At 65.2% G+C, this 13238-nt stretch overlaps 1 protein-coding gene across 1 annotated transcript; it reads left to right on the top strand.

Moving 5' to 3' along the window:
* Positions 1-3973: 3973 nt before the first annotated feature.
* Positions 3974-13156, top strand: MCRS1 (microspherule protein 1). The gene is made up of 14 exons (XM_054013019.1): positions 3974-4059; positions 5229-5358; positions 5760-5898; positions 6708-6866; positions 7203-7312; positions 8637-8745; positions 10132-10270; positions 10410-10485; positions 10872-10900; positions 11552-11644; positions 11974-12056; positions 12313-12400; positions 12650-12777; positions 12933-13156. Exons 2-14 carry the CDS (start codon positions 5249-5251, stop codon positions 13017-13019), a joined length of 1350 nt encoding a protein of 449 aa, XP_053868994.1. The 5' UTR covers positions 3974-4059; positions 5229-5248; the 3' UTR covers positions 13020-13156.
* The last annotated feature ends 82 nt before the right edge of the window (positions 13157-13238 follow it).

The following is a 13238-nucleotide window of genomic DNA, read 5'->3' as shown; positions in this document are numbered from 1 at the left end:
CCCACAGTGACTCCGCCCCTTTCTGTAGTAACCCCGCCCCTTTGTGCAGTGTCCCCGCTTTTCTCCAAGTAGACCCTGCCCCCTAGCCTGGGCTCCCCTGTGTGATTGACTCCATGGTCCAGCTGTGGGGCTGCTGGCCCCTCCGGCTGGGGGTCTCTGCTTATTGTTATTAAAGGGACACTGTTGGGAGAACAATGGCGTATTGCCCATGCCTACCCCTGCCCCTCCCCGCGCTTTGCCCCACAAGCTCCCCCGCTGCCCCCAACGGGGCCCAACAGACTCGAGACACTAACCAGAAACCTATGAAAATTTTTCAGCATCTATGTCCAACCCCTGCCCCTGGGAGCTGAGCCCTGCAAAGTCTGGGGGAGAAGGGGCTGGATTTACCCCCCACCCCAACCCCACACGCTGAGCTGAGTCCGGCAAAGGATCCCCCAGCTCGGCACCACGGTCACAATGCATTTATTCACCGCACGGCCCTGGGCACAGGAGAGAGGAGATTCCGCATGGTGGAGCTGGGAGCCAGGACTCCGGGGTTCTCTCCCGGCTCTGGGAGGGGAGTGGGGGCTAGTGGGTAGAGCGGGGGGCTGGGAGCCAGGACTCTTGGATTTTGTTCTAGGTGCTGCCCTTGGCTTGCTTTGTGACCTGGGGGGCATTGCAGCCCCTCTCTGTGCCTCGGTTTCCCCAGAAATGGAATGGCTCTGTCTGGGCTCACCCACCTCCTCGGGAGGGGGGCCCCTGGTTACTTGGGGTCTACAAAGCGCACTGTGAGTCTGGGCAGGGGGGGTCGGTTTCTCTGGCCCCCACCCTCTACTCAGCTTTCTTCAGGCTGAGGTCACCATGGCAACCAGCGTGGCGTATTCCTGGAAGTCGATCTGGAGGTCGCCGTGGGCGTCCAGGTCCCTGAAGAGCCGCTCCAGGGTCTCGGGGTGGCGGATCTCCTGCAGCCCAGAGAGAGGGAGTTTATGGGCCCCGGGCCTTTCCCCTCGCGGGGGGGCTGGCTTGGGGGGCAGGGAATGGGGCACACTTCCCTAGGGGGACAGTCTCTGCCCAGGGCCCCCGCCAGGCAGCTCCATCAGCTGCCCCCAGCCAATCCCCCCTCCCCTTCCTGCACCGTGGGCACCTGGTCCAGGCCGGGTGCCCCTCGGTGCCGCTGGCGCTCACCTGGCCCAACAGCTGCAGTAGGTGTGGAGCACTGCCAGGGTGGAGAGCAGCGCCCGCTCCGGGGCCAGGGCCGGCCTGGGGGCTGGGCACAAGGGGGTAAGGACTGGGCGGGGGTGCAATGGGGTGATGGGGGAGGGGCATCAAAGGTTGGTATCAAGGACACAACACAGCTGGGCCCTTGGCTGCTCTTGAGCACTGCCCCCCAGCTCAGTGACCTGCCCCGCACCCCCCCATGGGCATTATTAACCCTTTATGGCCCGGGGGGGGGGGAAGCTCACCCTGCTGCTGCTCATCCCATGGCCCCTTTCACACACACCCCTATGATAGCCTCATCTGCAGGCACCAGCGGGGTCCTTACACAGTGGGGGTGGGATTGCTGTGGGGCTGGAGAGCGGCAGCCTCTATCCGCCAGGGAACCCCCCCCTCCACCCCCACCCCACTGTTCTTTTCCCTGCCCTGGGGGCCCAGGCTGGGGGGGGTCTCCCTGGCACTCGGCTGGCGCTGCCAGCCCAGGGCTCCGGTTCACGGCAGGTGCTCTGGGTGACGCGGACGCCCATCCCCCTCTCCAAGCCCCACCATGCTCGTCTCACCCAGGGGCCCTTGGTCCCCAATGACCCAGGCTGCATCTGAAAGGAACCCGCTTCCCACCCTGCCCCTCGCCCAAGGCTCCACCACTACGGCCACCCAGCCCAAGCCCCACTCCCAGCTCTCCCCAGGAGCCAGCCACAGCCCCACTAAAGAGCAGGTGCTGAGGGGAGGACAGGACTGGGGCAGGCTCCCTGGGCAAGCCTGGCCGTGCCACCTGTCACGGAGTGAGGGGGAGTCAGGGCCCTGCACCCCTCTCTTCCTGCGATTCACCGGGACTCTCAGCCAGCCAGGAAAACAGAAGGTTTATTAGATGACAGGAACACAGTCCCAAGCAGAGCGTGTAGGTACAACCAGAACTCCTCAATCAAGTCCTGGGGGGTTTAGGGAGCTTAGCCCCCAGCTTGGGGTTCCCTGCGTTGCACCACCCAGCCCAAACCGAAACCAAACCCAAACCCCTCCCGCAGCTCCTCTCTCCCCCCTCCCCCCAGCTCCTCCTCTCCTTTGTCCAGGCTCCCGGGCAGAAGGGGTTATTTCTCCCAACCCCCCTCCTGGCTCAGGTTCCGGCTCAGGTAGCTTCCTTAAGGGAAGTCCCCCATCCCCAATGCAACCCCCGCTGCCTGCTCTGTCCCACCACCCAGCTGTGCCTGTGGGGGGGAGAAATGAAGGCCCCCAGTTTTGGCAGAGGAGGGTTCCCGGCTGTCGACACCCCCCAGCTCCAAAGGGGCTGGGGAAATGAGCTTGGACTGCTTCATGCTCCCTGGAGCGGCCGGTTCAGACCCCAGCAGGTCACCCAGCCCAGCTCCTGTCTGCTCCGGACCCCTGGGGATCCTGTCTCTCCAGCATGCTCCCTCCTCCCCAGAGGTGGCTGCATTTCGGTGGGACCAGGCATACTATGGGATGCACAGGAACCAGGGTTCTTTGCCATGAAAGGGGGGGCGTATTATGGGATGCACAGAGCCCTTGGTTCCATGCAGCTCCCATGTGCTGTCCCTATCGCTTGAGTCACCCAGGGAGGTGGACACGGCTCCCCAGCCCCATTCGCATGCCTTGGCGGAGGCTGGAAGCCATGTCCAGCAGGCGGCAGGAGCGCTGCAGAGAGACTCTCGGAGCTGCCTGTGCTCCACAGCTCGGCTCCATCGGCGGAGGAGGGATCACGGCTGCTCCACAATCTCCCTGTGCACTAACAACTGGCCGTGCCGGCTGGGGGACCTTGCCTCAATTATTCAGCATCCGCCCAGACGTTAAAAAGCTCTTCACCGGCTCTAATGGAGCCCTGGCCACTGCCGAGTCCATTAGTGGCGAGGAGAGGGGCTGGACCTGGCCCGGGTTGCTGCTATCGCTGCGCCCTGAGGAAACTGAGGATTGGGGTGTCCAGGGGCAGGAAAGAGATGGGAGACTCTGGGCTGGCAAGGAGGCTCGTCATCCGGATCAGGGGTGGTGGTGGTGTCAGATCATAGAAGTGTAGGGCCAGGCAGGTCCCCAAGAGGTCCCCCTAGATCACCATCACCTGGCTAGCAGCCCCCATGGGGGTTAAGGTGTCCCAGGCGTGTGGCCGGAGGGGTGGGAATTGAGGTCAGGCCTGGCAGAGGCAGCATGCTGCAGCAGAGAGGACGCTGGGCCGCAGGACTCCTGGGTTCTCTGGTGACCTGGAGCGCGTGGGATTGTCGGGTCGCCCAGTAAGGCCGGGGCAGGGCCCGTCCATCCGTCCGGGTACCACAGCAGGGGCTTGTGCGTGTCGAGTGATGGGTGACGTCCAAGCCCCCAGCGGGGTGGGAGGGGCGGGGGCTCGGGGCAGGTCCCCGGGGAGGCCAGGGGCTGCTGACGGCTGCTGCACTGGGGTGGGCCGGGGGATGCTGAGCCTGCCGTGGCAACGGGAGAGAGGCTGACGGGATTGGGTGCCCCATTGCTATGGCAACGAGCTTCATCGCCTCGCCTGTGGCCAGGCCACAGTCCTGGCTGTTGCCATGTGGGTGGGGTGTGCGCTGCCATGGCAACAGGGCGCCCCGTGTTGCCGCCTGTCCGCTGAGCTGGTGCCAGGAGTGGCTGGGGGGGGTAGCCAAGCAGTGGTGCAGGACAGGCCATGGTGACACCCTTCACCAAGATGGCGCCGCCCATTCAGCCGCCAGAGCGCAATGGCGGCGCCCACGGGCAGGGTCACGCAGTTTGAACCGGAAGCAATCGCTCTCTTCCGCTTAGCCCCACCCGGAAGTTACCGAACTCTTCCGGAAGTGAGCCGCCTCTGTGGATGGGGGCTCCTGCTCGTCGGACGCCACCGCGGAGCAGACGGAGCCGCCGCACCGGGGAATGGTGAGGCCGCGGGGCCGCCGCGTCCGGGTGAGAGGGCGCCTGGCCGGCGGGGGTGAATGCGCATGCGCGGCCTGGAGCGGGGCGCCAGACTCAGCGCGCATGCGCCTGATCACTGTCAGGGAGAGGATGGGGTTGCTATGGAGACCCCCCCAAGGGAGAAACCCCTCCCCCCAGGCCCAGCCAGGACGCCTGGGTTCCACCCCAGCTGTGCCGCCGACTCCATGCGCGATCGGGGGAGGGGGGCGAGCGACTCGTCTCATCGTGCCTCAGTTTCCCTACCTGTGGCTCCCCGGGGCAGCGGCTGGGACTGGGGCGAGGGGTCTATCCCTTGGGGGGGGTCTCCATAGCAACCCAGCCTGGAGCTACAGAGCCGGCCCCTTGTGAAATCCGCTCGCCCCTGCTCGGCGTCCGGGTGCAGCGAGCGAGCGGGGCGCAGGGGGAAGCAGCCCCTTGGCTGGTCCTGCCTGTTCACACGCCCACGCGCCCGCCTGAGCCCAACCCGGGGAGCCCCGTCCTCCCTTGGCATTTCCACCCCTCAGGGCCGGGCGGGGGGTCTCCTCACGGTGCTCTGGGGGTGGATGGGCGCCCATCCTGCTGGAGGTGCTGCGTTGTCCTTCAGAGGAGCCATAAACCCAGGTTCCCCTGGCGTCCTGGCCCAGCTCCAGTCTGAGTTACCTTCTGCTTTGCCGACAGCGTCTCCTGCATCCACTGGGGTCTGGGCATCTCTGTCGCTTCCTGTCCTGGATCGCGAGACCTTCCGGGCAGAGTCTGTGTGTCCGGGGCCCAGTCTGGCGGGACCCTAATTGAAATCTACCACAGTGCAGATAATAAACCTCTGTGCAGTGTTGCTGTGAGCTGTTCTCCAGCGCCACGTTCCTCCGCAGAGTTGGCTGCATTTGAGTGGAATGTCACATGATCTCTATATCAGATCCATGCGCTGCAGTCCTGATGTGGGGGGTCTCCCTCTCTGGAGTTGTGGGGAGGTTTGCCTTCTGGGATCTCTAGTCTCTAGGGCTTTCTGCCATATAACATGTAAGGTTTGCCCACAGCCACCTGCTCCCTGGCATTGGGCAGGCTGGCGCAAGGGAGCGCAGGTTCTCTGTGGCTGCCTGGCGTCTGAGCCCTTTGATGTGAAGGAGTGAGGCTCTGTCTCCTCTGTCCCCGTGCAGACGTGCTGGACTCCGGACTGATGGCGTCAGGCACGGCGAGCCGCTCTGAAGACGAGGAGTCGCTGGCGGGACAGAAAAGGAGCTCATCGCAGGTCTCGGGCACCATCCCCAAACGGCGGAGCTCCTCCAGGTACCCAGGAAGGGCCCAGGGCAATGAGGAGGGGGTGGGGTTCCCTGCATCGTGCAGGGACCCCCTCTGGCGGTAAGGATGGATTAGTCCAGTGCAGTCCCAGAGAGGGGGATGGGAAGGTGAGACGTGGGGATTCCTGATGTCCTGTGATGAACCAGGTGCTGCTAACTCAACACCATTCCTGTAAAGCAGCATCGGGCCTGGAGCCCAGCTCACCGGCCGCTACCAGGGAAACTCCCTTGGCTGCAGTGATGGTTGGACTCGGAGCCACCAGAGGGCGCCCCACACCCATCTTGCAGCTGTTTGGGGGGTGGGGAGCTGGTTCCAGGTAGCCAGGTGTGCAGCGGGGCTGGCACATGGGTGGAGGGGGCCTCACCTGGGGCCTGCGTTTGTCCCACTAGGTTCATCAAGAGGAAGAAGTTTGATGATGAGCTGGTAGAAAGCAGCCTCGCCAAGTCGTCCAGCCGGGCCAAGGGGCCCAGTGGGGTGGAGCCAGGCCGCTGCTCGGGCAGCGAGCCCTCCTCCAGCGAGAAGAAGAAGGTGAGGGGGGAAAGAGGGTGGGCAGCGCCCTGCGGGGCCTGGTGCCCTGTCCGATCCGGAGCAGGTCCCTAGTCCCTCTTCTCTGACAGCGCCTAAGGCTGGGTATGTCGGGGAGGAGACACTATGCTGTGGGGAGGGGGGTTCTTCCTGACCTCCAGCTGGAGATCAGCCCTGAAGCCTGAGCATGGAGAGCTTGGGTGGCTTTATCCCTGAGAGGGAGGGGAACAGAGAGAGCCGTCGGCCAGTAGATCCTGCAGCTCCCTGGGGGCACAGGCCTGGCTCAGCAGAGACCCCTCCCCCTGGCAGGACTAGAAAGGGCAGAGGGCGGGAGGCTCCTGCAGCCAGCCTGGGACAGAACTTGGGAGCCACAGAGCCCCTCAGCGACCATGCCAAAGGGACACCCTCACCATGGCAGTCAGCAGCCTTTCCTGCCGTGCCGTGACTCGCCGGGCAGAGCCTCCGGTAGCTCCCGTTCTCCCCTGTGGGGCCTGGTTCCTCTGCTGGTGGACGGTGGAGCCAGACCCAGTCCGTTTCATTCGCTGCCTGCAGCCAGTTCGCTTCCTGGCTCCGGCCCCGCTGGCTGGGCTTTGGACGGGTAAGCGCAAAGTGTCGTTGGCGCTCAGATGCCCGTGTTCCCTGGGCACGTCCTGCTGAGGAGTCGGGGCCACGTGCTGCCCCCCAGACGAGGGCTGCCTAGGTTGGGTGGGGGGGTGTGATGTGCAGCCCCCGTCCGCCCATCATGGCCTCCAGCAGTGGGCCCCCCTGGCCAGACACAAGGGCGCTCTGAGCTCCATTCCCGGCTCGTGCAGGTCTCCAAATCCGTCTCTGCACCCGTCACCCCGAGCCCAGTCCCGAACCCCAGCCTCCCCAAGCGGATGAAGAAAAGCAAACAGCCCCTGCAGGTGACGAAGGACTTGGGCCGCTGGAAGCCTGCGGATGACCTGCTGCTCATCAATGCCGTGCTGCAGGTAATGCTGCCATCCTGCTAAGCAGGGCCAGGCCAGGCTGGCGTGCGTGGGAAAGGTCCCAGCAGGGAGTGGGAGGTCAGCAGAGCTCCTGGTGTGGGGCCCGTGGTGCTGGGGGGACTGTTCTGTCAAGGTCTGGCCACCTGCCCAGCACCTTGTACCGAGACCTGGGGGCGGGGGGCTAGTCCCGGAGTCCCTGGCTGCTTCCCAGACCCCTCAGGTCGCTCCAGTGCGTGAGGCTGGGAAGCGTTGCCCGTGAGGGCTGTTTCAGTGACGACGGCCCTCCCAGTGGGTGGGGGGACACAGCCCTGAGTCTGGCCTCTCCTTGGGCCCCTGCAGACCAACGACCTGACCTCGGTCCACCTGGGCGTGAAGTTCAGCTGCCGCTTCACCCTGCGGGAGATCCAGGAGAGGTGGTACGCGCTGCTCTACGACCCGGTCATCTCCAAGTGAGTGTCAGGCCACCGGGGGAGCTGGGATCTGCCGGGGCCGGCCACCCGTGGGGCAGACCCTGCTGCTCCAGGCACAGCTGGTCTCTCACCCAGAGGGGTGGCTGGGGGGTGGTGTGAGAGTCCCCCACCCCCTGTAACAATCCTGCCTGTGGGAACCAGCTGAGGTCACTCAATCAGGGTGAACGGGGCAAACAAACCCCAAAAGCTGGTGGATCTTCCAATACTTAGATTTACCAACCAGCCCAAAACAGCTTCTATAGTATCTCACTGGTTACTCAGAGTCCAAACAACACAGTTCCCTTAAAGTGCCCAGCCTCAGGCCTCCAGCCAGACACACGTCAGATATGATGATGATTACTGAAAATCTGATCTCATCATATAAAAGAAAAGGTTCTTCCAATCCCAAAGGATCAGCCACACACCCAGGTCCAATGATAACTTAGATCCTACCCAAAATACACGCTACAGCCAATTCTTATTAACTAAACTAAAACTGATTAAAAAAGAAAAGAGAGAGAGAGTTGGTTAAAAGATCAATGTACAGACAGACTTGAATTCAATTCTTGAGGTTCAGACACAGCAGAGATGAGCTTGTAGTTGCCAAAAGTCCTTTTAGAAATAGTCCAGAGGTTATAGTCCAATGTCCATATTCAGGGTGACTCCAGTCAATGACTGGGGATCTCAGTCCTTATGGCTTAAGGTTTCCCCTTCTTGAAACCCAAAGCAGATCTGAGATGCAGCAGGATCGTGTCCCAGGGTTTTTATACATTTCCAGCAGCCTCTTGGCTTGAGAAAACAATAGGCTTAACTCTCCTTCTCCTCAACATCCTGGCAATCTGCACAGGGTCATTTATCCATTGAACAGTTCAGATCCAGGTCACCACAACCTTCAGAGAGACAATAATACCATTTCCCTCAAGTGTCTTTCTAAATGTTAATACTCCTTTTTGATCTTTGACTCAAAGCTCTAGCAATAGACAAGACTTGTTTGCTTCCATCACAAGCCCTGAGCAAACATCTCCCCTTCTACCTCTAACAATGCCGACTGCATTTCAAAGCTCTGTTCATTTACAGATCTTCCTAACCAGTCTCTAAAGTTCGGCCATGGGTGAGATGGGTCTGTGAGTTAATTAACTCTTTCTGTCCCTGTCATCTTCCAATGAGATATTATATTACACTCAGAACGTCACACACACACACACACACCCCCGCTGCGGCTCTGGGGAGCAATGAGTCCGAGGGGAAGAGCCCCTCCCTTCGCTTGGCGTCAGAGACGTGAAATCTGAGTCGGGAGCTGACGTGGTCACTGTCCCCTCCCCAGGCTGGCCTGTCAGGCCATGCGACAGCTGCACCCCGAAGCCATCACCGCCATCCAGAGCAAGGTGCTGTTCAGCAAAACCGAGGAGCAGCTGCTGAGCAAGGTGGGATCGGTAAGTCTCGCTCGGCCTCCCTCTGCGCGCCGGGCGCGGTGACAGCCGGACGCTGGGCCAGGTGGGATCGGAACAGCCGGTACCCGCTCAGCCTCCCTCTGCACGCCGGGCGCGGTGACAGCCGGACGCTGGGCCAGGTGGGATCGGAACAGCTGGTACCCGCTCAGCCTCCCTCTGCGCGCCGGGCGCGATGACAGCCGGACGCTGGGCCAGGTGGGATCGGAACGGCCGGTACCCGCTCAGCCTCCCTCTGCGCGCCGGGCGCGATGACAGCCGGACGCTGGGCCAGGTGGGATCGGAACGGCCGGTACCCGCTCAGCCTCCCTCTGCGCGCCGGGCGCGGTGACAGCCGGACGCTGGGCCAGGTGGGATCGGAACGGCCGGTACCCGCTCAGCCTCCCTCTGCGCGCCGGGCGCGGTGACAGCCGGACGCTGGGCCAGGTGGGATCGGAACGGCCGGTACCCGCTCAGCCTCCCTCTGCGCGCCGGGCGCGGTGACAGCCGGACGCTGGGCCAGGTGGGATCGGAACGGCCGGTACCCGCTCAGCCTCCCTCTGCGCGCCGGGCGCGGTGACAGCCGGACACTGGGCCAGGTGGGATCGGAACGGCCGGTACCCGCTCAGCCTCCCTCTGCGCGCCGGGCGCGGTGACAGCCGGACGCTGGGCCAGGTGGGATCGGAATGGCCGGTACCCGCTCAGCCTCCCTCTGCGCGCCGGGCGCGGTGACAGCCGGATGCTGGGCCAGGTGGGATCGGAACGGCCCGGGCAGCCGGTACCTGCTTAGCCTCCCTCTGCGTGCAGGCCGCAGTGACTCCCGGACTCGTGCTCCTGGCGAAAGGGACTCCAGAGTTCTGTCCCTGCCGGCTGGGGCGAGAGTCTGGACCCGGGAGGCGCGCGGCTCCCTCTGCCCGGGGCGGGGAAGGGCCGTCTCCGCAGAGCATCCTGCCGGGTGTCCTTCGCCAAAGCACCCTGCAGCCAAACGGTTCCAGTGCCCCCCAGGGAGCCCCGTCGGGCGGGAGCTGCGCTGGCCTGGCCCGGGGCTCCCGGTGCGTGTGCCGTGGTTCCTGGCTCCTTGCCCGATTGCCCAACGCTCGTGCCCCGGCTCTGGCTGCTGCCCGCACCGAAATCCCAAGAGGTCTATGCCTTAGGAAAGCCTTGGGGAGTCGCCAGGCCATGTCCCCTGCCCCATGGAGAGCCCAGCAGCTTCCCTGAGCCCTGCCCAGCCGAGGCCCCCTGAGTGGTAGCCCCAGGCCGAGCCCTGGCCGCCGGCCCTGTGATCCTGGCCTCGAACCCCCAGGCTCCCGCTGCCGGCTTGGGGTCCAGCCGGTGTCCCGGAGCCGGGGGCTGTCCTGCCCCCTAGTGGTGGTTGACCCGTCTGTCCCGCAGACCAGCCAGCCCACGCTGGACACCTTCCAGGACCTGCTGCACAAGCACCCCGAGGCCTTCTACCCGTCGCGCACGGCCAAGGCCCTGCAGGTCTACTGGCAGCTGATGAAGCAGTACTACCTCCTGGACGACCAGACAGGTGAGGCCTGGCCCGAGCGGGCAGCTCATCCGCCGCGGCTGGGCCGGGCCCAGGAGCCAGGAGCCGGAGCCCGCGTCAGCACCACCCCGCGGCTGCTGGGGCCGTGCTGACACTGCCCCCGCCCTCTGCTTCCCTCCAGTGCAGCCGCTGCCCAAGGGGGACCAGGTGCTGAACTTCTCGGACGCGGAGGACATGATAGACGACAGCAAGCTGAAGTGAGTGTCCGCGGGGGGGTCCTTCCCGCCAGGGCGCAGCCCCAGCTGCACAGCGCGTGCCACGGGCCATATCCCCTGGGCAGCCCGGAGCCCCTCGCGCCGATTACCATCCGGCCCGAGCTGCTGCAGCCGCTGCCTGGTGCTTCCTGTCCCCCGGAGCCCGGCTCCGGCGCTGGCTCGCTGGCTGGCTGCAGCGTGGCCCAGGGCCGAGCAGGCCCGGCTGCCCTTGGCACCCTGCGGGGCAGACATGGCGGCAGATGGCCGCAGAGGGCCCGTGTTGGGGCTGGGTCCAGGGGCTGGCGTGTTAGGGATCCGGCCTGCGAGGCACCCCATGGGCGCGTGTACAAGGGCAGCTACCTGACCCCTCCCCTGTCCCTTCCCTGCAGGGACGTGCGGGACGAGGTGCTGGAGCATGGTGAGTCTGGCAGGGCCTTCACTCCGCTCCCTGCCCCGGGGCGCTTGTGGGGGAGCCGAGGGGCTTGGGGTGGGGGGGTGCCCTGACCCCTGGCAGGTTTGGTTAGCGCTGTGCCTCGGACCCGTCACCACAGCCCCATCCAGCCAGGCACTGCTGCAGCTGGGCCTGACAGCCCTTCTGTCCTGACACTGGGTCAGCGCCCCCTGGAGGGGACAGGCCCCAGCCCCATTCCCCACCCCTGAGCCAGCCAGTCCCTGGCCTGGGGCCGGATCAGAGCCAGTGCCCCCTGGAGGGGACAGGCCCCAGCCCCATTCCCCACCCCCTGAGCCAGCCATCCCTGCCCTGGGGCCGGATCAGAGCCAGTGCCCCCTGGAGGGGAGAGGCCCCAGCCCCATTCCCCACCCCTGAGCCAGCCAGTCCCTGGCCTGGGGCCGGATCAGAGCCAGTGCCCCCTGGAGGGGAGAGGCCCCAGCCCCATTCCTCACCCCCTGAGCCAGCCAGTCCCTGTCCTGGGGCCGGATCAGAGCCGGTGCCCCCTGGAGGGGAGAGGCTGCATATCCCCTCCCCCGAGCCAGCCCCTTCTCCCTCGCTGGGGCCTGTGCCCGGCGCCGGGGCTGGCCCGAGCTGCCCCCTGCACTTCCCTCCTTGCAGAACTGACCGTGGCCGACAGGCGCCAGAAGCGAGAGATCCGACAGCTGGAGCAGGAGCTGCACAAGTGGCAGGTGCTGGTGGACAGCATCACGGGTGAGAGCTGGGAGGGGTGGGGGGTGGGGGACAATGTCCCAGCATCCTCTAGCGCACTGAGCTGACATCCAGGCTGCAGGCTCCCTGGGACTCCTGGGAGCCCTGATGCTGGGGGAGAGGGGGGGTCTCCGCCTGGCTGAGACCCGGGGTGTGGGGGTGAGAGGGGTCTGTCCAGCTAAGGCCCATGGGGGGAGGTGGGGGCGGTTCTCTGTGTAACCCAGGGGGAAGCTGGGGGGTTTCTCCGTGTGACCCGGGGTGGGGGAGAGATGGGGGTTTCTCCTTGTGACCGGGGGGGGGTGAGTATCTGATCTCTCCCCTCCCTCGCCCAGGAATTAGCTCCCCGGACTTTGACAACCAGACGCTGGCCGTGCTGCGGGGGAGGATGGTGCGTTACCTCATGCGCTCCCGAGAGGTGAGTCCTGGTCGCCCCGGCTCAGCCGGGGCAGGGGGTCCCGGCTAGATGCCCCGGGGCGTCACCCCGGCCTCCTGTTTCCAGAGGGCTCCCGGGTGGCCACATACAGGCTCCGAGCCTGCCCCTGCACACACACGGAGGGGCTGCGCTTGTGGGCGGAGCAGTGGGGACTCCCTGGGGGCTGGGCTGGCTGGTGCTTAGAGCCACCCTGGGGGAGCACGTGGGGGGCACCTCACTAACAGCCCCCCCCTTCCAGATCACACTGGGCAGAGCCACGAAGGACAATCAGATCGACGTGGACTTGGCGCTGGAGGGCCCCGCCTGGAAAATCTCCCGCAAGCAAGGTACAGGGGCGGGGCTGACACGCCCATCGGGGGGTGGGGCTCATAGCTCTGTCCATGGAGGGGCGGGGCTAACCCCCCGGGGCCGCTGGGTGTGGGCTCCAGGATGGCACTGCTGGGGTGTGGGGCGAGGGGGGCGCTGCCCAGTGCTCCAGTCCCTGGGTGTGGGATACGGGTGACGCCCTGCCTGGTAGCTGGGCTGTGGGTGGGGTCTCTGTGCCCCCCTCACCGCCCCCCCGCTGCGCCTTGCAGGCGTCATCAAGCTGAAGAACAACGGGGATTTCTTCATCGCCAACGAGGGCCGGCGCCCCATCTACGTGGACGGGCGCCCGGTGCTGGGTGCCAGCAAGTGGAAGCTCAACAACAACTCGGTGGTGGAGGTGAGCGCCCGGCCCGCTGCGTGGGGGGGACGGGGTCGGACGCCCCCTGACTGGGTGCCCAGGGGAGCCCCTGGTGGTGGCACTGTGGGGTCTCCCCTGAGCTCAGCTGGGCCAGGCCCGGGCCCTGCCCGCACTGACCTCTCTCTCCCCTGCAGATCGCCAGCCTGCGCTTCGTCTTCCTCATCAACCAGGACCTGATCGCCCTCATCAAAGCCGAAGCTGCCAAGATCCCCCAGCAGTGAGGAGCTGGGCCGGGCCCCTGCTACTGTCCGGTGACTGCAGGAGGCTGGGGCTGGGGCCGCCCGCTCCCCTCTGGCTGGGGGCAGGGCCCGGGGCCGGCTGCACACTGTTCCTTTCCAAATAAATGTGTCCAACCTGCTGCTGGGGTCCGGGGCCTGCTGGCGTCAGGGAGTGGCTGGCAGCGAGTCCAGCCCTTTGCTCCGGCCCACAGAAAGGGCACC

Source organism: Malaclemys terrapin, chromosome 23, assembly GCF_027887155.1.
Source record: "Malaclemys terrapin pileata isolate rMalTer1 chromosome 23, rMalTer1.hap1, whole genome shotgun sequence".
Lineage (NCBI taxonomy): Eukaryota > Metazoa > Chordata > Testudines > Emydidae > Malaclemys > Malaclemys terrapin.
The sequence above is the reverse complement of the archived record's forward strand: the minus strand, read 5'-3'. Positions and strand labels throughout refer to the sequence as shown.